The 26440-nt window shown below is 38.3% G+C and overlaps 1 protein-coding gene across 4 annotated transcripts in view; it reads right to left on the bottom strand.

Moving 5' to 3' along the window:
• Positions 1-26440, bottom strand: part of LOC139766208 (selenocysteine lyase-like) — a 66344-nt gene that overhangs the window by 19096 nt on the left and 20808 nt on the right. For all 4 annotated transcript variants that reach the window (XM_071694513.1, XM_071694509.1, XM_071694510.1 and 1 more), the window contains exons 4-6: positions 25227-25359; positions 17192-17336; positions 13462-13689 (exon numbers count right to left, since the gene is read on the bottom strand). In XM_071694513.1, the coding sequence (XP_071550614.1) occupies positions 13462-13689; positions 17192-17336; positions 25227-25359 (506 nt within the window). The remainder of the gene's footprint in view (positions 1-13461; positions 13690-17191; positions 17337-25226; positions 25360-26440) is intronic.

Genomic DNA, 26440 nt, shown 5'->3' with positions numbered 1-26440 from the left:
TAAGCATGAAACTAATGCTCACTAGAACAATTAATAAGCATGAAACTAATGCTCACTAGAACAATTAATAAGCATGAAACTAATGCTCACTAGAACAATTAATAAGCATGAAACTAATGCTCACTAGAACAATTAATAAGCATGAAACTAATGCTCACTAGAACAATTAATAAGCATGAAACTAATGCTCACTAGAACAATTAATAAGCATGAAACTAATGCTCACTAGAACAATTAATAAGCATGAAACTAATGCTCACTAGAACAATTAATAAGCATGAAACTAATGCTCACTAGAACAATTAATAAGCATGAAACTAATGCTCACTAGAACAATTAATAAGCATGAAACTAATGCTCACTAGAACAATTAATAAGCATGAAACTAATGCTCACTAGAACAATTAATAAGCATGAAACTAATGCTCACTAGAACAATTAATAAGCATGAAACTAATGCTCACTAGAACAATTAATAAGCATGAAACTAATGCTCACTAGAACAATTAATAAGCATGAAACTAATGCTCACTAGAACAATTAATAAGCATGAAACTAATGCTCACTAGAACAATTAATAAGCATGAAACTAATGCTCACTAGAACAATTAATAAGCATGAAACTAATGCTCACTAGAACAATTAATAAGCATGAAACAATTTTTCCTACATCCAAAATCATCACATCCTATCTAGGCAGTCTACGTATGTAGAACAAGCCATCACATCACACCATTAATATCACAGTGAACATGTTTTGCTGGAGCATCCATACTTCTAAGTCCTGGCTATCACATTCATACTCACAGGCTCACTATATGTGGACACAAAAGAACGGAAGGTAAAAACGGAATGATCAAAGAAAGAACAAAATAGCAAATCATAAGATCAGACAGTCTACTACATGGAGTGCAATAATAGGTAAGGGTCCAGTTAGTCTGAGTGAACATGACTGCATATGTGCCCAGGCCTACTATATGGAATGCAGTAACAAGTCAGGGTCATTAGTCAGAATGGACACAACTGCATTTGTGCCCAGGCCTATTACATGGAGTGCAGTACCATTCTGAATGGCCATGATTGCATAAATACCCATGGAGTGCAGCACTAAAAGGAGTGCATAAGCCTGAACTCAGAACAATATCCTGGTATAAACTGTACCTGTCTATAATAGAATGAAACAGATGATGTGTTAGGGAGACGAGGGAAGATGAAGTGCTGCTGCTTTGGGCCCCGAGGTGGTATAGAACATGTCTCTGGTCAGATGGTATGCAGGGGTCCACACAGTTGATCTTCACTTGGTTGCCGAATACTTTCTGATAAAAAGTGTACATTAGTAAAAAAAAAAATTTCATCCTTCAAGTTACCAAAAAATAAAATAAAAACTTTTTTCATACTCTTTTGCCATTTCCCAAAACAGCAAGATAATCCCAAGATCAGACAAACAATAGCCTCATTTGCTCACATCCTCTCTTTTATTTGTTATGTACAATGCACCAAAACCAGAGCCCCCATACACAGAACATTCTCTGGTTTCCCCTGACTGCTTCATATGCCCTAGTTCCACCAACTTAGTGCACACTGCCCCCTGTACATCACAATGCTCCAATGTGTTCTTTCCCATGTGAGACTTTCATCCTCATAATTCAAAAGTCTCTTTCACTCCAGCCTTCCATCTCCTTTTTTGGTTTCCATATCCCCACTGCTCCCTCCACTTCTGACATGTATAATCTCTGAAGTCAGTCTCTATTCACTCATCATCTCCATATATCCCAACCACATCAGCACACACAGCAGCCTTCAAAATCATACTCCACTCACAACCACACTACTCCTCACACTGTCATTTCATACTCTCTCAACAAAAAGACATACACAAAACAACACTGCACTCCATGATCTAAGGTCCCAATCAGAGGAAGTGGCCAGCTTCCTAAGTGCTGAAGGAGCCTCATAAGAGAGAAGGGACTCCTGGGGAAGTTGGTGTGTAGTCACCTATTTGTACTGTATGGGACGAGAGTTTGAAACTTGTGGGCCCCATCTTTTAAACATTTTCTGCAATAATACAACTTCTTTTAAATTCACTTTTGCTGACTGCATCACCCATATCCTCAGTCATCCAATTCCATATATCCACCACTCTTTATCATATTATCATTATACTTTGTCACTGTCTCCTGCATTAGTGAGGTGGTGCAAGGAAACGGACAAAAGATTGGCCCAACCCACCCACATACACATGTATATACATAAGCGCCCACACACGCACATATACATACCAACAACTTTCAACATATACAGACATATACATATATACACATGTACATATTCATACATGCTGCCTTCATCCATTCCCGCCGCAACCCTACCACACATGAAATGACACCCCCAACCCCCCGCGTGTGCACGAGGTAGCGCTAGGAAAGGACAACAAAGGCCACATTTGTCCACACTCAGACACTAGCTGTCATGTGTAATACACCAAAACCACAGCTCCCTTTCCACATCCAGGCCCCACAAAACTTTCCATGGTTTACCCCAGATGCTCCACATGCCATGGTTCAATCCACTGACAGCATGTTGACCCCGGTGTACCACATCATTCCAATTCACTCTATTCCTTGCACGCCTTTCACCCTCCTGTATGTTCAGGTCCCGACCACTCAAAATCTTTTTCACTCCATCCTTCCACCTCCAATCTGGTCTCTCACTTCTCCTTGTGCCCTTCACCTCTGACACATATATCCTCTTTGTCAATCTTTCCTCACTCATTCTCTCTATGTGACCAAACCATTTCAATACACCCTCTTCTGCCACATCCACCACTCAAATAATATAAAAGTACTTCTTTATATTCTTTTAACATATCTCTTGCTTAATTTCATACTTTGTAAATGTCTCACAAGCAAAGTCAGGGGTTAGTGAGAGGACAAGAGTAGCACTACTCCTGAAGCAACAGTTGTCGGGAGTATGTGACAGAATGTAAGGAAGTGAGCTTTAGACAGTGAGCAATGGGTAATTAGCATTGCTTATGCACCAGGACATGAGAAAAAGATCATGAGAGGAAAGTGTTTTGGAAGCAGCTAGGTGAGTATATCAGCAGTTTTGATGCAAGAGACAGGGTATTAGTGATGGGTGACTGAAATGTAAAGGAGAGTAATGCAACAGTTGGTGGTATACTTGGGGAGTATGGGGCATTCAGTAAAGTAAATGGAAATGGTGAGCAGCTTGCAGAGTTGTGCTGAGAAATGACTGGTAACTGGGAATACCTGGTTTAAAAAGAGGGATAAGACACTACATATGTGAGCAGGAGATATGGTCAACAGGCATTAATGGAATACATATCAGCTAAAAGGTCTGTGAAAGAAACTTATGAATGTAAAGGTGCTAAGAGGGGAAGCTGGTGGATGTCTGATCACTACCTACTAAAGGAAAGGGTAAAGATTTGTGGAAGTTTTTAGGAAAGAGGAAACTTTATCAGTGGGAAAACAGTAGTTCAGTCCAATGACAGCACGTTGACCCTGGTATACCATATTGTTCCAGTTCACTCTATACCTTGAACACCTCTCACTCTCCAGTATGTTTAGGCCCCGATCGCTCAAAATCTTTTTCATTCCATCCTTCCACCTCCAATTTGGTCTCCCACTTCTCCTTATCCTCTCCTCCTCTGGCACATGCAACCTCTTTGTCAATCTTTCCTCACTCATTCTCTCCACACGTCCAAGCCATTTCAACACAACTTCTTCTGCTCTCTCAACCACACTCTTTTTATTTCCACAAGTCTCTCTTACCCTTTCATTACTTACTCGATCAAACCACCTCACACCACATGTTGTTTTCAAACACTTCATTACCAACACATCCACCCTCCTCCATACAACCCTATCTATAGCCCATGCCTCGCAACCATATAATATTGTTGGAACCACTATTCCTTCAAACACACCCATTTCTGCTCTCTGAGATAATGTTCTCTCCTTCCATACATTCTTCATCACTCCCAGAATCTTCGTCCCCCTCCCCCACCCTGTGACTCACTTCTGCTTCCATGGTTCCATTTGCAGCTAAGTCCACTCCCAGATATCAAAAACACTGCACTTCCTCCAATTTCTCTCCATTCAAATCCACATCCCAATCAACTTGTCCCTCAACCCTACTGAACCTAATAACCTTGCTCTTATTCACATTTACTCTCTACTTTCTCCTTTCCACACTTTTCCAAACTCAGTCACCAACTTCTGCAGTATCTACCTCAAATCAGCCACCAGAGCTGTATCACTAGTGAACAACATCCAACTCACTTCCCAGGCCCTTTCATCCACAACAGACTGCATACCTGCCCCTCTCTCCAAAACTCTTGCATTTACCTCCCTAACCACCCTATCCATAAAGAAATCAAACAACCATGGGGACATCACACACCCTTGATGCAGACCAACCTTAACTGGGAACCAATCACTCTCCTCTCTTCCTACTCACATACAGGCCATATATCGCTGATTAAAACGTTTCACTGCTTATAACACCTTACCTCCCACACCATATTCTCTTAAGACCTTCCATAAAGCACCTCTATTAACCCTATCATATGCCTTCTGCAGATCCATAAATGCTACATACAAATCCATGTTTTTCTAAGTATTTCGCACCCACATTCTTCAAAGCAAACACCTGATCTACACATCCTCTCCCACTTCTGAAACCACTCTGCTTCTCCCCAATCTGATGCTCTGCACATGCCTTCATCCTCTCAATCAATACCCTTCCCTACGATTTCCCAGGAACACTCAACAAACTTATGCTTCTGTAGTCTGAACACTTACCTTTATCCACTTCTTTCTTTTTCACTCATACTTGACCACCGTTTCCCACGTTACTGAGGTAGCACTTGGAACAGACAAAGGAAGGCCACATCCACTCAAATCTATTCTCTACCTGTCATGTGTAATGTGCTGACACCACAGCTCCCTGTCCACAACAAGGCTCCACAAACCTTCCCATGGTTTATCCAGGATGCTTCACATGCCCTGGTTCAATCCACTGACAGCTTGTCAACCCCAGTATATCATATCACTCCAAATGACTATCCCATGAAGCCTTTCACCCTCCTGCATGTTCAGCCCCTGATTGCTCAAAATGTTTTTCACTCCATCTTCCCTCTCAAATTTGGTATCACTGTTCTCCTTGTTACCTCCACTTCTGACACATATCTAGTTAAGACAGCACAGGCAACTGAGGCCCTAGTCTAGAACATCCCATTAATGCTAGGTCTTGGGCAAACTGAGAAATGTGTGGAAAGAGAGCCCACTGTTCGTGAGGGTAATGATGAGTATGTCTGATGTTACAGTAATCCCAACACTGCAATATGGATGTGAGGCATGACCCCTGGATTTAAAAAAAAATGGAAAAGACTGGATATGTTGAAAATGAAGTGTCTGATAACAGTCTGTGTTGTCAGGATGGTTGATCAAATATGAGAGGTATGAGATACATGTGGTAGTAAGAGGAGGGTGAATGAAAGACGTGAAAGGGGTGTGCTAATGTGGGTTGGACACATGAAAAGGATGAGTGAAGAGAGAATGACTGAGAGGATATACATGTCGGAAGTGAAGGGAACATGGAAAAGAGGGAAACCAAGGAGGAGGTAGATGTATGGAGTGAAATATGCTTAGGGATGTTGGGGCCTGAACATGCAGTGGTTGTGAGGCATGCATGAGATGTAGTAATCTTGAGTAGTCAATGGGCTGAACCAAGGTTTATGAAGTGGCCAGGGGAAACCACCAGTAAATTTATGGATGCGAGAGAATACAGCCATTCTTTTCTCTGTTTCTGGTGCTACCTCACTATCGTGGGAAACAGCAAACAAGTACGAAAAAAGAAAAAAGGTAATGTGCAAGTAATTCTGATCGCTAGTCAAGTACTTTTATGTATCATTACATACATTACCTACACATCCTCACTTCAGTAATCTCTGTGTATGGTATGCCTGAAAACATGGGTACTGAATCTCTTTTCACCACATGTCTTAAGGCTGCATATTAGTTTAATCATTTTCAACAATAATATGCTTTAAGGTATCTCAGTCAACGGTGTCCAATAAATCCATGTATTGGCTGCAATTCTGAGCTGTTGACTTGCTAATATGAAACTGCATATCCATAAGGTAATATTGTGTGTGGTTACTACATTCTTACTACAGTGATGCTCCCTGGTGCATGAGGAATAACTGAAAATGTTGGGCCATATACTAGACAGCTCCATGGAGTTGAAAAAGACTAATGCATACAATGTAGGAAAGCCATTATAAATAAGAGAAAAACAAAATTAACAAAATCTATGCCTGACCATTTTAGTCATGGTTTATGGTAATTCTTTAATATTACCAATATCATAATGCAACCCTATGACCCATCTTCTGGGTCTCCACCATCCTCAAGGTTGCACTCCATGCAGGAGCAGGGATATGAAGGATTCATTTGGAACGAGAAGGTCCTAAAGATACAGTACTCCTTTTTGTCTACTGACGATGATACTACCTGCAAAAGGAGACTTCTAACTTGCTGTGTAACCGCTAGTTGGTGGAGTCTGTTAACACCATTCTATGATACATACATGCTATTGAACAAAACGTATATACTGAATGAAGCAATCTTCTCAACAATAAAGCTCAACTGGAGAGTTTTTGAGAATACCTGCCATTCGAAGCCACATATAATATGGGTATAAAATAAATCTAAATAATTTCCAATGCAGATTGACCTTTTATATAAAAACTGAAGTATGGTTTAAGAGATCTCATCTTTCATAATCTTCTTTAGACCACATTTATCAAAACAAGAAATATCATGAGTAAGAGTTACAGCCATAGCTGGCCCATCTGAATCCATTCATGGTTTTGTCCTTCATGCAGCTACACTGGCTCCTGCCTATAACAAGATCACTAAAAGTAATTACATATTATTGAGTTTGATCCAGTTAATTCATTTTATCATTTCAAGTTCAGCAACATCTCCATCAGTTTTAACTGAAATCTAAATTCATTTTACATACACACAACTAAAAACATAACATAACATCTTGTAGTCAGCAGCCTGCACTTCATTAGTTGTATCTGACTTTGGATGTTACTTTATGCAGATCATTCAGACATTTTCTCAAGTTAAGAATCAAGTTGCAGATGTTAAATCTTTTTGTTCTATTCAGATAATTAACATTATTGCAACTCTTAGTCTCTGGCTAAGTTATGTGCACCATTTATGAGAACTGTTTATGTCTCTGATGGTACTAGGAAGGGCAAACATAACAAAAGGCCAATTCAAAGATTGTAATATACCAAAATATCACATGAGTTCAAGAGATATCATATGCCAGACAAGAGTGCTAGTAATCTGAGCTAGGCAACATGAGGCTTGAAACATCAAAACAGCTGGCTTAAAACTAACTTTCAAGAATATATATATATATATACCCTGTTATTCAGGCTTCCCTTTAAGAAAGGGCGTGTCAACATGGTCCATCACCTCTTACAGGCAATTTAGATACACCTCAAGGATGATTACCTTCATGTTCCAATTCATTAGGAATTTGCAGGTTTCCTGGCCCTTCCTTTAAATGGAGAAATTTACATTTTTCTTTTGAGCTCCTTGTGGCCTTTACCATCTCCTTGGGTCTTTCAAGTATCATAAAATCAGTTGATGTGGGCATTTGCATTTTTCATACTAGGCGAAATAAGTTGTCGTTAACAATCTGAAAGAAAAAGTTTTGCATGATCTCGAATACACTATCTAGTTAGTTAAGATTATCATTTTACAATAAACATTTAAGTCTTAGCTGGTATCAGCCCAGGAATTAGTTTAGTTTCAAAAACAACTTTCCCCTTTGTCTGCTGGCTGTACCCTACATGTTTCCTTTTCAAAACAAATTAAATAAAAGTGAGAAACATTGTAAGTTTTGAAATATGAAAAACTTTTTCTCTCCAGGACACTGTTCCACAAGCTATGAAAAATATAACTCAGACTTCTGAAGGTTAGAAATCTATTAAGTCTTTGTCTTACTGATGTTGCAAAGGCCTCTCACCCCTTGTTAAACTCCTGCTGAATATTTAACTGTATAGCTTGGTCAGGTCCACTCTCTCACCAATCAACAACATCCATCACATTACGTCAAATACATAGCAGTCACTGTTCATTATAGGAACATTATTCATAAGAGAGATGAAGAATTCAAAGGAGAGAAGAAGGATGAGTGTGAACACAATTGGGAAAATGCTCACATTAGACCACCCAAAGAGAAAGCTTGGGAAGTGAGTCAGTTGTTGTTCGCTGATGATACAGCACTGGTGGCTGATTCGCGTGAGAAACTGCAGAAGCTGGTGACTGAGTTTGGTAAAATGTGTGAAAGAAGAAAGCTGAGAGTAAATGTGAATAAGAGCAAGGTTATTTCATTAGGTACAGTAGGGTTGAGGGACAAGGCAATTGGGAGGTAAGTATGAATGGAGAAAAACTTGTGCAAGTGAAGAGTTTTAGATATCTGGGAGTGGATTTGGCAGCGGATGGAACCATGGAAACGGAAGTGAATCACAGGGTGGGGGAGGGGGCGAAAGTTCTGGGAGCGTTGAAGAATATGTGGATGTCGAGAACATTATCTCAGAAAGCAAAAACAGGTATGTTTGAAGGAATAGTGGTTCGAACAATATTATATGGTTGCGAGGCGTGGGGTATGGATAGAGTTGTGCAGAGGAGGGTGGATGTGCTGGAAATGAGATGTCTGAGGACAATATGTGGTGTGAGGTGGTTTGATCGAGTAAGTAATAATAGGATAAGAGAGATGTGTGGCAATAAAAAAAGTGTGGTTGACAGAGCAGAAGAGGGTGTTTTGATATGGTTTGGTCACATGGAGAGAACGAGTGAAGAAAGATTGACAAAGAGGATATATGTGTCAGAGGTGGAGGGAATGAGGAGAAGTGGGAGACCAAAGTGGAGGTGGAAAGATGGAGTGAAAAAGAATTTGAGTGATCTGGGCCTAAACATGCAGGAGAGTGAAAGGCGTGCAAGGAATAGAGTAAATTGGAACAATGTGGTATACCGGGGTCCATGTGCTGTCAATGGATTGAACCAGGGCATGTGAAACATCTGGGGTAAACCATGGAAAGTTGTGTGGGGCCTGGATGTGGAAAGGGAGCTGTAGTTTCGGTGCATTATTACATGACAGCTAGAGACTGAGTGTGAACGAATGTGGCCTTTGTTGTCCTTTCCTAGCGCTACCTTGCACACATGAGGGTGGGGCGGGGTGGGGGGGGGGGGGGGGGGGTGTTATTTCATGTGTGGCAGGGTGGCGATGGGAATGAATAAAGGCAGACAGTATGAATTATGTACATGTGTATATATGTATATGTCTGTGTGTGTATATATATATGTATACGTTGAGATGTATAGGTATGTATATTTGCGTGTGTGGATGTGTATATATATACATGTGTATGTGGGTGGGTTGGGCCATTCTTTCGTCTGTTTCCTTACGCTACCTCGCTAACGCAGGAGACAGCGACAAAGCAAAATAAATAAATAAATAATTTCAAAATTTACATTTCTCTCCAAGATCAGTTTATCCCACGGGCCAAACCATCAAAAAGGGCAAATATAGTAGATACAATCCCTGAAGAATCAGCTTGGTAAAGTACTGATGTTTTACCCTGAAAATGCTAACCCCAAGGCTGCAACAGAACAACCCTCTATACTCAGAGTCTATCCACCCTTTTTACCCAAGCAAATAATCTTACTTAATACACAACTCTACCCTTTTCTTAAAATGCCAACATCACACCTTCTGCATATAATAGACTTCTGCACATATTACTTCCCTAAGTACTTTCCACTCCCCTTGTTTCAGATACTCTCATCTTATGCCATTTCACTTAATCTATCTCATTATCTCTGCATACAGGCCTCTTTTCTATGCCCAAACACTTTCACGACCTTCCCACTCATATCATTTCCTTTACGTCACCTTTAGCAAGGCTGTATGATCATCAGTTGAGAAAAGCGAGTGCAATGTCAAAAAATTTCTTGCCACAACGGAGTCCATTCTATTCCTGCAACAAATAGCAGCACAGCCTTGGATCTGTAGGAATCCCTGGATGAGAGTCCTGATAATGGGAACATCAGGTGAAATGCATGCTCCACAGCTGACAAAACCACACACTTCGATCTTAACCAGTAAGGAAGCAACCAAAAAATAATGACAAAAAATCAACAAGGCTAACAACAACCGAATCCAAGGTGTAGGCCCAATAATAAATATCTTTACAGGTGGGGAAGTTAAAAATTGAGAAGAGCACTGAACTTCCCAACTCCCTGGGCAGTGGTCCTCCCCATGTATCCACTAAACACAAATGACTGAATCATAAACCAGTCTACTATTAGTACAACTGCATGTTATCAGTGGGCAGATTTATTGTCACATCCTCCACCAATGACTTGAAAATGTAGCATAATTTTGTGAATTAAGATACTAAAACTGCAACATACAGATATGTGCTGATGCCTACAGAGCACTGGCACTTTGCTAAAACTGAGGGCCATCGACACACATCTAAGTGAGCCAACCAAGACAGAAAGTTCACTGGTATATCTTCAATATAACAGCTCAGGCAAGGGAATTCTGGTAAATTTTTTCATAAATGTCCACCATTTCCCTCATTAGCAAGGTAGCGAAAATAAAAGATAGAGAAACAGCCTCTCACTAACTCACATCCACTCTCTAGAGGAGAAGGAGAAGAAGAAAAAGAGAAGAAAAAAGAAAAAAGAAGAAAGGAAGAAAGGAAAAAGAAAGAAGGTTAAGAAGAAAGAAGATGAAGAAGAAAGAAGAAAGAAGAAGACGAAGAGGAAGAAGAAAAGGAAGAAGAAGAAGAAGAAGAAGAAGAAGAAAGAAAAAAAAATGTAATGAGATATGGGGAGGACAACGGGGATGAGGTAAATACGTGTGCCTGAAAAAACTCTCAACTTATTCACAGTTGACATAACAATCAGTAAAACAAAATACTAAAAAATCAACACCCCCCACTACACGACTCTTCCATGGCAGAAAACAAGCAGATAGTGATGAAAAAAAATTCAACATACAAGAACCTTCAAAGTCAAGTGGAAGGTAAGGGTTGATGTCCATAGGAGGAGGCAGGGTACAGCCAAGCCCAGCATACATATGCTGCCAGCAAGCTCCCTTGCAAAATGCACAAAGATAGAATAGCATTCTTTAAATGTTAATGAAGTACAAAAACAATAGGTGTTATAATAACAACACAATACACTGGAACATATAAAATAAAATAAGGAACAAAACAGAAATAATGCATATCAATAACAAGCAGGTAAATAACAGCTGCTGAACGGTATGCATACAGTGATACCAACGAAAAAAGTGAGCTCTGTCCAGTCAGAGGTGGCCAAATCAATGATGATGTCCCATTAGCAGTTGCCCATTGGCTGAGCAACACGTTTCAAACAAAATGACTCAGTCAATGGTGATTCAACCAAAAAAGGTTTTTTGGAAAAGACCTTCTGCACTGAGTTACAGGGGATTCATAGAGATCCAAACCCTTGGCAATAATAATTAATCTTTCTTCTCTCAAAGAACACAGAAGGAAACTATTTTTCAGCTATGAAATGAAAGATCATAAAAGAATAAGAATTAAGAAATAAGTGATATAGTCCCCAACTTATTCAGGGATAAATGAAATACTTGTGATGAGAGTACCCCCCCACCACAAGTTTTTCATTTCTCTCCAAATCTGAGAACTGTTACTTGTTTCTTAACTCTATTATTCTTCTCTTTTGGCCTTTCATTTCATAGAGAGAAACAGTCTGAACCTGAGAACTTTGTTACTTGTTTCTTAACTCTATCATTCTTCTCTTTTGGCCTTTCATTTCATATGAGAAACAGTCTTTTACCCTATGATTCTGGGATTCAAGATGTATTTCAGAGACGGGAGACCACTCTGGTGGGAGCACTAAGGAGTACTCATTAAGAATATTCTTTGATTGGCTACGAATCTTCTCTTCCTTTATATAAAACATTGTTCTTCCAGCTCATTTGAGCATTACACATGCAATCTGGATGGCGTAAAGCATATTCTTGTACATTTTGGCCAATCTGTATTTCAAGGGTTGTGTCAAGTCTCCTTTAATAATTTTCTCTTATATTCTTCTAAACATGTAGGTGATTTAATTCATGCATTATGTAATAGTATTAAGAGAAATGTGTAGAAAAAAGTAAAAATACAATTTACCATATCATTTTATGAATTTATTGTTGAATGATTTGAAATAAACACGATCAAGAATGTTTAAGAGGAGGCAAGATTTATCAAACTCATTTTCTCCATTTTTCAGATTATTAACTCGTGCATCAAATAAGAGCATAAAAAGAATTATGCAGAAAAAATATAAAACAAATGTAATTCACCATATGAGTCACCAACTATAAATTGAATGTTTTGACCCAAAGTTGATGTAAGCATTCGTTCAAGGTACATGGCAATTCCAGTTCTATCCCCAGTTTTAACTGGTTTCCTTTTGAACATATAAAGCATTATTAGTCCTTCCTAACTGCATGTATGTATTGTAATCGTTCAAGATTTCCCAATGATTTCCTTAGAGGTCGAGAAGAATTTACAGGCAATATCTGGTACGCTTTTTGGAACCTACAGTACTTAATCCTGCATTTACAATTAAAACCAATTAACAGAATTCACACAAATGAGGGTTTTACACAATTTCACACTCCCTATTATATAAAACAGAGCAACAGCAGTGTTTATGTAATTAGTGACCAACATGACATGGACAGACACATCCCCAATCAAAGGCCATCTCAGGTGAAAAGAAAATATAAAGAAAATAAAAACAAAAAGGTTCTGCAACAGCATTTTGTCAAACATGAACTGGACAAAAATTTACAATATGTTTTTTTCCTGTTCAGTCCTATGCATTAATCTGAGATGTGTGAATGCAATCTAGCAAATGGACAGCCAAATCCCACCTCTCAAATACACTTCATTATCTTCCCATTTAATTACCACGAGTCCCATGAATGCTGGTAAGCTTCAGGCCACTTGTTCAGTCCCTAGGATTAGGAAGGGGTAAATAACCCAAGTAGGTTCTTGTGCTCTTTTTTAAGAGTTGCATTTGGCTGACCTCCAAATGGTGGGTTGCTTGAAGAGATGGATACTGTGTTGGAGTGGTCTGGGCTCACCACACTGGGTATCCAGCTGCTAAGACGTGACAGAAGTATCTCATCTTTTAAAAATTCTTTGACACTTCCATCCAAATACAAAATCTAATCTCTACAATTAATGCCACTTCACTTTCCACATTTCATTTAATCTTATTTATCTAAAACTTACTAAAATTATGACTCACTACATTGTACACTTTCCTTCAACCATCAATCACAAAATCTACTAACCTTTAGTTGCCTTTCCATGTAGTTTCTAGTTTTCTTCATAGATGCATAGTAATCTTGGACATTGTTATGAACTAATAGTGATGCTCGACCCAATCCTGCAATCATTGGAGTGTTCTCTGTACCTGGCCGGTAACCACGTTCTTGGCCACCTCCGTAAAACAGTGGATATATTGGGGTCTTATGGCCAAGGCCGCGGATATACAGAGCACCAATCCGAGGACCATAATACTGGAATGCACCATTTGAAAATTACTGCACTAAGATCAATATAATTCTGAGAAATATATTCATTCAAAAGTTTCAAATATCATGAATGTTCTGACTGCATATATATCTTAATGTATAAACATTAATCATAAATATAACGTCTTCTTTTACATTTCTTCCTTTCAGGTATATTCAAAACTTTTCCATCTCAACAACCATGAAAATCAGATACATCAGTGAGGTTCTAATCACATGTTATGTAATACTGTAATATCTTTAGAATAATGAACATGTACAAATATTGAGAATACTGTTCTAAAAGGTTTTCTTCCATGTTACTTTAGTTCATGACAACAGTAAAATACAACATAAAATGTTTCAAAGAGACAGCAGAACAAATGGGAGGAACCCAATTCACTTGGGTAAGAGCAGAAAAAGCAAGAAGAATCAATTGAGATATTTCCAACACCATCAATGTGTTTACAAGCACCTCATGTAATTCTCTCACAAGCTTTCATTCTCTAACTAGCTGTCAGTCTTACAAAAAGCATTACACCATAAACACACTCAATGGACAAAATACATAAATATAATGTGTTTTAACACTGATCTGTGAAACCTGCTCAACAAGACTGTATTCATCAACTATGTCGTAATCCCTTCCTGTCACTAGTAAATGATGCCACGTCTACAAAACCTTTCCCATTTGTTGTCATCCTACCCAGTCTAAGACCGTAAAGGTCATATGAAAGTGACCAAACCTCTAAGAGAGAAGGTAAGTGGACAATGAAGCGAGGACAAGTGCGGAATCCAACTTAAAAATATGCATTTCACAATATCATAGCTAACTTTTTAAGAATATTCTCTCATCTGCAGTAGTTTTAACAAAGCAGTCATAAAGGAAGGAAAACCTACTCAGCAAGAAAATTATTTGAAGGAAGGAAAGTCTAATCTGCATGTAAATCATTTGAAGTTACAAGCTGAAGTACTAACCTCTTAAAGTTAATTTTCTCCAAAGGAGAACCATCCATAAGGTTTTAATTGAGGTCCTAATAAAGCTGTTTTCCAAGGCCAAAATATTTTTACACTGATATAAATCTTTTGCATAATCACTCATTAGAAAGATACCTGCTGAACCTCTATAAATCTTGTTATTTGATCATTTTGCAAAACAAGCAAAAAAAGGGTTTCAATTAGGGAAAACTTCCTCCAACTATGAATCCTACCATAAGTTCTTGGATGGTAAACCTTAACAGTTTTCCAAACAGACAGCGAAATTCTTGCCTCTGAACATGGAACAGTCCTGAACATGCAGGAGGGTGAAAGGAGGGCAAGGAATAGAGTGAATTGGAGCGATGTGGTATACAGGGGTTGACGTGCTGTCAGTGGATTGAATCAGGGCATGTGAAGCGTCCGGGGTAAACCATGGAAAGCTGTGTAGGTATGTATATTTGCGTGTGTGGACGTGTGTATGTACATGTGTATGGGGGGGTTGGGCCATTTCTTTCGTCTGTTTCCTTGCGCTACCTCGCAAACGCGGGAGACAGCGACGAGGTATAAAAAAAAAAAAAAAAAAAAAAAACAACAGCAATAAATTTCAAGCACTTAGAATGCAAAAGCAAAAACTGGACAAAATATACTATATGATGTGTTCTCACAGAAGCTTTTATTCCTCAGTTCTGATAAGCCTTCTCCTCAATAAAACAGCTACTGTAGTTTTACTGCTAGCCAAAAAAAAAAAGAGAAGCATAGAACTTTAAGAATTTTACCAATTACTACCAAAATCAAAACTCCTGGCTCATAAATAAATATAGATCACACTGACACTGTTCCTAATAGCTCACCCTACCAAATTGAGGTCATCAACATTAAAAATGCTATGACAAGTTATCATAAAGTCTTCTAATTTGCAATAAACCCAACACTTCATCTGAAGATCAAACAGACTCTCTCCTAATAAAGATTGGACTCAAATCATAAAAAAATGCCTAATTCAGTCTCAAGAAATCATTAAATAAATAAGTTCAAGAAGCAAACTTAATCTGACCCAACAGAGCAGACCTTCATAAGGAGACAGTATTAGCTTGCAATTTACTACATGTATTATAAAACAACAGGCATATGATAGAGTTGATAGAGATGCTCTGTGGAAGGTATTAAGAATATATGGTGTGGGAGGCAAGTTGTTAGAAGCAGTGAAAAGTTTTTATCGAGGATGTAAGGCATGTGTACGTGTAGGAAGAGAGGAAAGTGATTGGTTCTCAGTGAATGTAGGTTTGCGGCAGGGGTGTGTGATGTCTCCATGGTTGTTTAATTTGTTTATGGATGGGGTTGTTAGGGAGGTAAATGCAAGAGTCTTGGAAAGAGGGGCAAGTATGAAGTCTGTTGGGGATGAGAGAGCTTGGGAAGTGAGTCAGTTGTTGTTCGCTGATGATACAGCGCTGGTGGCGGATTCATGTGAGAAACTGCAGAAGCTGGTGACGGAGTTTGGTAAAGTGTGTGGAAGAAGAAAGTTAAGAGTAAATGTGAATAAGAGCAAGGTTATTAGGTACAGTAGGGGTGAGGGTCAAGTCAATTGGGAGGTGAGTTTGAATGGAGAAAAACTGGAGGAAGTGAAGTGTTTTAGATATCTGGGAGTGGATCTGTCAGCGGATGGAACCATGGAAGCGGAAGTGGATCATAGGGTGGGTGAGGGGGCGAAAATTTTGGGAGCCTTGAAAAATGTGTGGAAGTCGAGAACATTATCCCGGAAAGCAAAAATGGGTATGTTTGAAGGAATAGTAGTTCCAACAATGTTGTATGGTTGCGAGGCGTGGGCTATGGATAGAGTTGTGCGCAGGAGGATGGATGTGCTGGAAATGAGATGTTTGAGGACAATGTGTGGTGTGAGGTGGTTTGATCGAGTAAGTAACGTAAGGGTAAGAGAGATGTGTGGAAATAAAAAGAGCGTGGTTGAGAGAGCAGAAGAGGGTGTTTTGAAATGGTTTGGGCACATGGAGAGAATGAGTGAGGAAAGATTGACCAAGAGGATATATGTGTCGGAGGTGGAGGGAACGAGGAGAAGAGGGAGACCAAATTGGAGGTGGAAAGATGGAGTGAAAGGGATTTTGTGTGATCAGGGCCTGAACATGCAGGAGGGTGAAAGGAGGGCAAGGAATAGAGTGAATTGGAGCGATGTGGTATACAGGGGTTGACGTGCTGTCAGTGGATTGAATCAAGGCATGTGAAGTGTCCGGGGTAAACCATGGAAAGCTGTGTAGGTATGTATATTTGCGTGTGTGGACGTGTGTATGTACATGTGTATGGGGGGGGTTGGGCCATTTCTTTCGTCTGTTTCCTTGCGCTACCTCGCAAACGCGGGAGACAGCGACAAAGTATAAAAAAAAAAAAAAAAAAAAAAAAAAATTATAAAACAACATAGTAGAGGGACCACTACGAAAATTTCCAATGATTGTTACAAGGCCATCAACTACCTAAACGATGCTCTCTACCACAATGATTAACAAAATAAACAGTAATATACCTTGTGTCCAACAATGGTCAAGTAGTCAACGTTGAGGTCTGTGACATCGACAGGGACTTTTCCAATGGCCTGAGCTGCGTCTGTGTGAAGAAGGACCTTGAACAACCCCTCGTTCTCACGCTTCTTGTTTACTTCAGCTAATAACCTTTTAGGAGATTTATAAAATTCCATCAGTCAATATCATTCAAATTTTTCAGAAATAACAAATAGTCACAAGTCAGATTTAATGTTCAAAGCCAATTTATCTAAATGTATCTGTCTATCTATATACTGATAACTGTAATGCCTTTTCCAAACAAACAGCATGTTAGCAGAACAAAGCCTTTTCAATACACCAAGAACTTGTGAAATTTCTTCAGATTTCTCTATGATGATATCTCTCGTATGTACAAAACTTTCTCACTTTGTCTTATTACGGAACATGTAAACTTCTTCATATCATTCCCCCTCATCAAACATAAACATTCTTTCACAATTTCTGACTTCCAACCCAATGCCATATCATCTCAGTACAGCTTTCCCCTCTTAAAATGAGATACATTCCCTGTAAATGTTATGCTATACAAGTCACAATTTCCTACAGACTTCACGGCTACAAACTTATCAGGACAAAATTTTCGACCTTAATACTATTATAAAACTGCCACTAGACTGTTTACATGATTATCTTCCACAGTAACTGCCAAGTGTTTCCAATATATCAGCTATAGTTCAGTGAATAATACAAAATGCAGGTGATAAACAAGAGTGGCGAATGCAGATCTGGTGGCAACAGGCACTAAGTCTTTGTTTTCTGTTTCATTCATACACTTAATCATTTATACTGTAAGGGGATGTAACTAAAAATAATAGAATAAATAAGTACAAAAATATGTATGATATAAATCAGAGATAAAAGTACTGCATGAATACTCAAGAGGCCACATGCATGACTGATTATTCTGTGGTGCTCCCAATAATGCAAACACTCCAGACAGCATTCAGAAATTCAAGAAGTTGTACAACGAAGGGTTCAAGAGACTGGGGCCTCACAAGTACAAAAGTTCCTCCCCAAACACCAGCTTACAAGAACTAATCAGAATACAAAATTGGTCTGAGGTGATGACAGCAAAGTAAAGAGGATCGGACAAAGTGAAAGAAAGCCTCAATCTGATTATTAATAAGTAGAAAACATGCTTCAGGAGTCTGTATGTGAGAAAGACCTGGGAGCTGACATCCCTACCTGATGATAGAGTTTCACATAAGAAGAATAAGAGACAAAACGTCTGCTGGCAAATATCAGAATAGCTCTCAAGTATATAGATAAAAAATTATTCATCAAACTGTTCAAATCATACATAAAGCCAAAACTAGAATATCCTTCTCAGGTTTGGTCACCACACCTATGAAAGCACGAAGAGCTAATAGAGAGGGTTCAAGGGAAGACAACTGAATTTAGAGAGCTGAGTTACAGGGAAAGGCTAGAAGCATTAAATTTGTCAATCATGGAAGAGAAAAAAAAGATGGGTGGCTCAATCACAACCTTTAAAGATTTTAAACCAGACTGATGTAAACAATCAACAGAACTTTGAAAGATATAAGGCTAAGGCAATTAAGCAAGAACTTTAAAAATCATATGTAAAGAAGTGCTTTTATAATACACGAGTGATGGAGGAATGAAAGATGATGTGCTAAATGTGGAAAACACACACATGTTTATAAGGTTGTAAAAAAGTAAAGAAAAGTCAAGAGATGGGGCCCCTCAAGTGTAAACTCCCTCCCTCTACCATGAAAATAGGTTATTACATTTCATCAACTTACAATAAACAATCTCCTAGGTTGGGCTGATACATAGCTGAAATTCAACCAGAACAAATGTAAAGATATGAGGATGGGATAAAATAAAGGCCTCAAATTGATTATCATCTGTAAATGGCCTCAATTCGATTATCATCTATCAGTAAATAAACTTTTGTCCATGTGTGAGAATGACTTGGGAGTTGATGTTGCCCCTAACCTGTCATCGAACATCCAACTTTAGACTATAGTAAAGGAGACAAACTCTGCTGACAAACATCAAAAGAGCTTTCAAGTACAGTATATGGGTAAAAAAGTATTAAGCAAATTGTTCATACCATACATAAGGCCAAAACTAGAATACCCTCCTCAAGTTTCATCAGCACAAAGAGCTTGTAAAGAAGGTTCAAGGAGAGAATAGAGATGGTACAAGAATTCAGGGAGCTGAGTTACACGTAAAAGCTACAAACCTTAAATTTGCCCAGCATGAAAGATACAAGGGAGAGGTGATATGATGGCAACATTTTAAGATTTTGAACACAACTGTTGATTGAAATTGCATAAAGTTCTTCAAAAGATGTATGGACAGCAACCAGTGACCATAGGATGAAATTAAGCAAGGAATTTGTAAAAAAAAAAAAAAAAAATCTAAAGATGTACTTTTAAAGTCTAAGAATGATGGATGAATGGAATGTACTGAGAGTATGTGGTATATAAGATCATACAAAACTTTAAAAGGTTGTGTGATCAAAGAGAAAAATAAAAAGTTGCAGTTCCATAAGGGTAAAACTCTTTGCCTGTACAGTAAAATTAGATAATTACATGTCATCCAGAAGCCTTGATTTTCAGACTTCTCAGCCATCTTTGGTGAGCATTTATACAATACACAAAGCTGCATCAATTAATCTTTGTTACTTTCAAACACAGTCCAGCACAATATAAATAATCTTGTGCATAACCTACATAGCAAAAAGTTTCTGTTCCACTACTAGACATTTATATATATTTTACAGCTGAGCAACAAAAAACAACAAAATGAATAAACACAAAATTATGTACATAACATCAACAATACTTCACTGAATGAATGCCCACCAAAAGTAGTCAGACAGGATACACATCAAGGCTTGGCAGATGAATTTGGTGGATGGTTGTTAGTGGGACAACATAAAACATTTCATTTCCAAACTAATGTTCTTGTGCATTCATTATCACTCAATGCATTTGGATCTTATTTTGGATGTTATGATGTATAGTTATCCCTGGGGATAGGGGAGAAAGAATACTTCCACGTATTCCCTGCGCTGTCGTACAAGGCCACTAAAAGGGGAGGGAGTGGGGGGCTGGAAATCCTCCCCTCTTGTTTTTTTTTTTTTTTTTAATTTTCCAAAAGAAGGAACAGAGAAGGGGGCCAGGTGAGGATATTCCCTCAAAGGCTCAGTCCTCTGTTCTTAGCGCTACCTCACTAATGCGGGAAATGGCAAATAGTTTGAAAGAAAAGAAAACGAAGTATAGTATAAAGTTATCTGGGCAAAGTAAACTGTCTGAGTCACTCATATGAACGACTACCAAGAAAGTATATGTACTACCACATGGCAATTGGAGGCTGTCATGCAAGCCTCACGTGGGATAGAGAGTAAACTAAGTCTGGATGCCACAATGGACTATATTAAGAGAATACATCAAAAAAGATTAAGTACTGAACAACCAACCTGAATCAATGCCCTAATATCTCTAACTTGAGATATAACTATGCTATTTATATCTTCATAGTATATACAAAAACTCTCCCTTTTTGACATCTGCAAAATCACTTTCTCTTACTCAACTTTTCCTTTGTATTTCAAGCAAAGGGCATTGATTTTCCTATCCCTTCAATGAAAATTCCATAGAATCTTCCACAAGAATAACCTGAATCTTGTCTACAGAACTCATTTTCCCAATAAAAGTTACTATATAAACTAATTAGTCCTGTGTAGTTTCCATGATTTTATATCATTTTAGTGTCTGGTTTTATCTTTGTTCACTCTATGTCCTTATTTACCACATAAAATGAAGCCTCACTGTATTAGACTGATTTAGAGACACCCTTTTCTGTTAAATCCGTTCAGTTCATCATATAGGACCTTAACTGGACCTTAAGCTGCCTCATAACACATTCATGAAATACTGTGCTGTATATACCTGTAAATGTGTATAGTAACAGGATGCAGAAACTGTATTCGCTTTACCAAAGCAGATGTAGGAACTATACTAATAGTGACTGTGGGGCTAGAAGTGATGGCTGAGATGACCATGTTGGTGGTGGAGGTAAAGGCATTGGTGGGGGTAACAATACGTTTCATTTATACTGTAGTCTGTACTATAGTCTGAGCAGCAATTAACATGTCTACAACTGCATACATTATTTACCACAAACTACTACAAATTCAATGTCCACCTCCTAGGGTAATGAAGGGAAGGGGGCTCAGATTTTTGTTGCCATGCACATCACAAAATGACATTTTTTCTTTGCATTTTTCCATTAATAGCTTCAAATACATTCCATTGTCAAGTTCTTCAATGAAATCCAACTTCACTTTCACAACCAAATTCTCCTTCTTCCTCTCATGAGTTCCCGTTTTACCTTTGCAAGCCATAAATCATAAAAATAAAGTCAATATGAAAGCATTGCAGTACTACATCTGCTCAATGTTACAACACAAGTGAAAAGTCATCTTTTGTGGGGCCGTATCAATGTGAGTATAGTAAAATCAAAGAATTACTCATTCCACAAGTGTTCAAATTTCCCTGCTATTGGACATGGCACAGCCTCGGGTGGCAAAAGCATCTGGAAAGAGATCCTGGCTAACAACAGTGCTCTTTCATAGAAACTGGAGCTGGGATAATTATTAATACAAATAAAATGAGAGAAAAAAATTATGTTTTCTTTAATAAAAGCATTAGAAATCACAACATGGGTTAAGAGATGTTGATAACACTGGTGGAATGCCATAGCTGACCTGATGCTTAGAAGGGCTAGAGGACAAAACCTCCATACTATCGTAATACTGTACACTACTATATCATACATGGGTATCGATCATCTTATTACAGTACAGTTCTAAAGAAACTATGCTGTTATAAGTTATATGTGATCACAAATGAGTTACATCAGAAATCATCTGATTTATTGGAATCATTTTGATAATTCTGATAACAGTCTGATCAGGCTTTGGGTGTCCAATAAAGTCAAGTTCTGGTATACAGTGTCTAATACAGCACAACATGTATAATTTTCAAAGTATTTTGTGCATAGATATGTTAATGGTGTTGTATCTGCCCCTCTTATTCTATGTACTCACTGACACACTTACAGAATATTTTTCTGTATGCACTGAATGAACTTGTGTCTCCATGACTGTATCTAAAAGAATCCACATTTCCCCTTGTCTATCTCATTATAACTGAAATCCCCATTATCAGAACTTTCCTAACTCAAAACATGTTATTCCAATGTTTCATGTATCATCCTAATCGTTCCCTTACCCGTTTTTTTGTTCATGTTCAGATTTCTTTGAATTTTAACCTATAAAAACCATTACTGGTTTGCAATTCTTTCCTACAGTTATTTTTATTGTTTAAATGTGCCATTTACCAATCCTAAATCTCAACATTGTCCCTCGTAAACACTCATTCATCTATTGTGCTACATAAACATCTGGTGTTTTTAATGCCATGTAGAAGACAAAAAACTGTTTATATTCCTTATCCATAGCATGAATGTCATTCTACTATTTGCCAGAAGGAGAGTCTGTGAGACTAGCAACAAATTAGGGATGATGTAAGCGAATGTTTGTGCTTACTATTTTTATGTTACATGGAAACAATTTTACACTTGTATTGCCCCCATTTAGTAAACTTGTATATGTACTGTGTCCTTAATTCTATGTATATACATGCAAATCAAAGCATACGCGAGGTACCCATTTACTGATCAGCCCTAATATGAGGATAAAGATCGAGCTTGGCTGTGGGCCGATTGCAGTGCCCAGGATTCAAACCTGGTGGGCCCATGTGTAATTACATACTGGCACTGTACGGAAGGAAGTTTGACACTCATAGGGCCTCAACTCTTGAACTTTCTCTAAAATCATACAACTTAAGCTGTCTACATTTAACATGTCTTCTGGCATCTTATGTGAATCAGGGTCTGTGACACTAACCATTACACCACAAAAGCCATGATATTAATGGCATATTTGTGCAAGAGAAGGAGGGAGTTCAACACTTGGGAGCTCCAACTCTTAAACATTCTCTACCATATAACACCTTAAATTTCTGTATGCTGTTTGCATTAACATATCTTCAGAAGTGTTTGTGTGTGTGTGTGTGTGTGTGTGTGTGTGTGTGTGTGTGTGTGTGTGTGTGTAAATATATAAAATAAATAAATAAGAGTTTACTGGATTAAGACAGTAAATCAGTTTATTGGATTGAGGCAGCCAATCAAATGAAAACACAAAGATGAGAAATTATACAACTGGGAGGTCATCATAGTTACCAGTCAACTAATCATACATGAGCTTAAGATTAGGGCGAGCTGAATATTTCCACATTTTAGATAACTACATGAGTGAGATATATGTAGATAAACAAAGTAGCACATGAACAGGGATGTTTACACAGTACATAGTATAAGCTATACATTATGAACTCAACATTAATTGATGAAAAGTTACAGTAACACACTAGTTGATGAGTGTGTGTGTATGAATAAATATTTGTGCGTGCAGGGTAGACGTTTTAAATTTATGGAGCAGCATTTCTTGATCACTTTCCTCTTTCTCCTAAGAGCAAACAAGGTACAGGCAAAAGCATAAACAAATCATGGCCATCTTAGATGAAAGGGATGAAAGGTACGATAACAAATATGAGAAATGAAAATACACCATGATCAATCAGAGCTCCTTCGTTGTTCACTGGCTTGATCTTCAAAGGTGGAAAGGTTTTACAAAAAAGGTAAGAAAAAAGACAATTCCAGCACTACCCTGTGCAAGGAAGAACAAAGGTATCATATGTCTAATGGACTCTTTGGACACCACCACACTATATGTCTAATGGACTCTTGGGACACCACCACACTAAGTTTGGGGTCCTACAAAATTTCCATAAATGACCTTTACATCACAAATTTAGTCTATAAAGTTAAGGACCCAATGAACTGAGTTTGGGATGTAACAGAAGAGTCCATTAGTTTCTTAACTCGGTCCATGATGCTATGCATCAGAAGAACATGAGACACTTTGCTAACCATCACCTCAGAGAATTTTTTCTTCATTTCATTCATGCACATAGTTTTAACTGACAAAAACTTGAATGGTGCAATATCATCTCTTGTGGCTTTACACCTATAAAGATAATCTAAGTACACATTTTCAGATGAAACAAGACATAGTTTGGTCACTGCCTGCCAGCCTGAGATAAGCAGCCATCTGGTCAACACAAAACTAACTCGGTACCCATGTTATAATGCAAGTGCAATGCTTTTTATGGTACAAAAGCCTCCCTCTTTGCATTAAATCATTAGCAAATATGAGTGTTGTCAGATTTGCATGAAATGGGAGATCTAGCAAATAACTCAGAAGGGACATAGGATCCCATCCCAGCCAAGATAATGTGTGCACAGCTAGATGCATCCCCTCTGCTGAATAAGTACTGGATAAAGTTAGCATACAAGATAAGCAATGAAGGCCACTGAACCCTCCCAAAATGCCAGAGTTCCACTGAGGGAATGGTTAGGTGAGCATGCTGAGGCAGAAACAACATTGGTACGATTGTGAAAGTAAAACTCTTAGGGAGTAGAAGTAGTGCATCTGCAGTGGGCGTAAAATGAGTGGTCACAGCAATCACTTATTCAGTATCTTATACTTCTTTATGTTTTCTACATTTGGAACTTTACTAAAAACATTTCAACCATCAACAACTAAGTTCACAGAGTAAAAACAAATTTCACACATATTTTCTGAATTTTCATCTGCAGTTTCCCATTCAGCCTTCTTGTTCCTCCTTACGTTACATATTCTACAATATTCACAACCATGGATCTATTCACCATGTCTAAGACAACTGGAGGCATGCCACCTATGTAAAAGACTTAAAGAACTCTCATCCCTGCTCCAACCCTATTGGTTGGGAAAATGGGATGCCAAATAAACGATATTAAATTTCAGTTTCTTGTTTATGTCTCTCTGATCAGATAAATGCTATGTACGTTACATACCTGCCAATATGGGCAACAGAGAACATGATGCCAGTTTCATTGTTAGCTAGCATGACAGTGATGAGGCATGTGGATGGCCTGATGGACTCTAATACAGCCTCAGGTAGGTTTTCAACTCCTAGGTAGGTCACATCTGAAATGGTAACAGTAATTTATTAAAAAGAATGATAAAAGATATTCATTAGGAGAGAAACAAAACTTCCAAAAACATTCAACTGTAAAAACTTTCTGACGCAAAGGCAAAAAGTACCACATTTTCAACAAAGTAAAGCTTATCTTAAAACTGTGGTCAGAAAGATTCACAAAGATTAATCTTAATCCTAAAAAGCGGGTGATCTGCAATTTTGCAACAAAAATTAGCAAAAAATTTGCCTTCAAACTTTCTGTTTCTCTTCTCAAATACATATAAAAGTACGGATATATGCAAACAAGTGAGTTAACAAAACTTACATAATGCAGTGGCTTAATATTAAAGTTCATAAGCAGATTGGAATGGTGAGGGAAGAGGAAGAGCAGAGGAGGTTTGAGCATCAGTAGAGGGTAACCTATATGAGCAATTCAGTGGTGAAACAACACTATGAAAGTAATATATATGTATATATAAGGGACAGGAGAGAAGGTATATTTTCCACGTATTTCCTGGACATCAGAGAAAGCAACTAAAAGAAAGGGCTGGAAACCCTCCCCTTCTTGAATGTGTTGGAAAAAAAATTTTGAGGGAAATATGTGTTGTGAAGAGGTTTGATCAAGAAAGAAATGACTAGGTAAGAGTAAGGTGTGGTAATAAGCATGGATGACAGCTGAAGAGGGTGTGCTGAAATGGTTAGCACTTGTGAAAAAATGAGTGGGCAGAGGTTGACAAAGAAGGTATATGTGCCTGAAGTGGAGGGGATACAGAAAAGAGAAAAATCACCTCACAGATGGAAGGAAAAGGAAGAAAGGTTTTGAGTAGTCATGGCTGAAGATACAGGAGGGCTTATGGTATGCAGAGGATAGACTAAGTTGGAGCAATGTGGTATACAGGGGACAACATGCTGTCAATGACCTGAACCATATAAAGCATTTGGTGAAAAACCATAGAAAGGGCTGTGAGGCCTGGTTATGGATAGGGGTTTCTGGTTTTGGTGCATCAAACAGGACTGCATGAAAGGGGATGAGAGTGACTGAGGCCATTCATCACGTTCTTGACATTACCTTGCTATCATAGGAAAGAG

This window comes from Panulirus ornatus, chromosome 57, assembly GCF_036320965.1.
Source record: "Panulirus ornatus isolate Po-2019 chromosome 57, ASM3632096v1, whole genome shotgun sequence".
In the NCBI taxonomy this organism is placed as follows: domain Eukaryota; kingdom Metazoa; phylum Arthropoda; class Malacostraca; order Decapoda; family Palinuridae; genus Panulirus; species Panulirus ornatus.
This window is presented reverse-complemented; position numbering and strand designations above follow the sequence as displayed.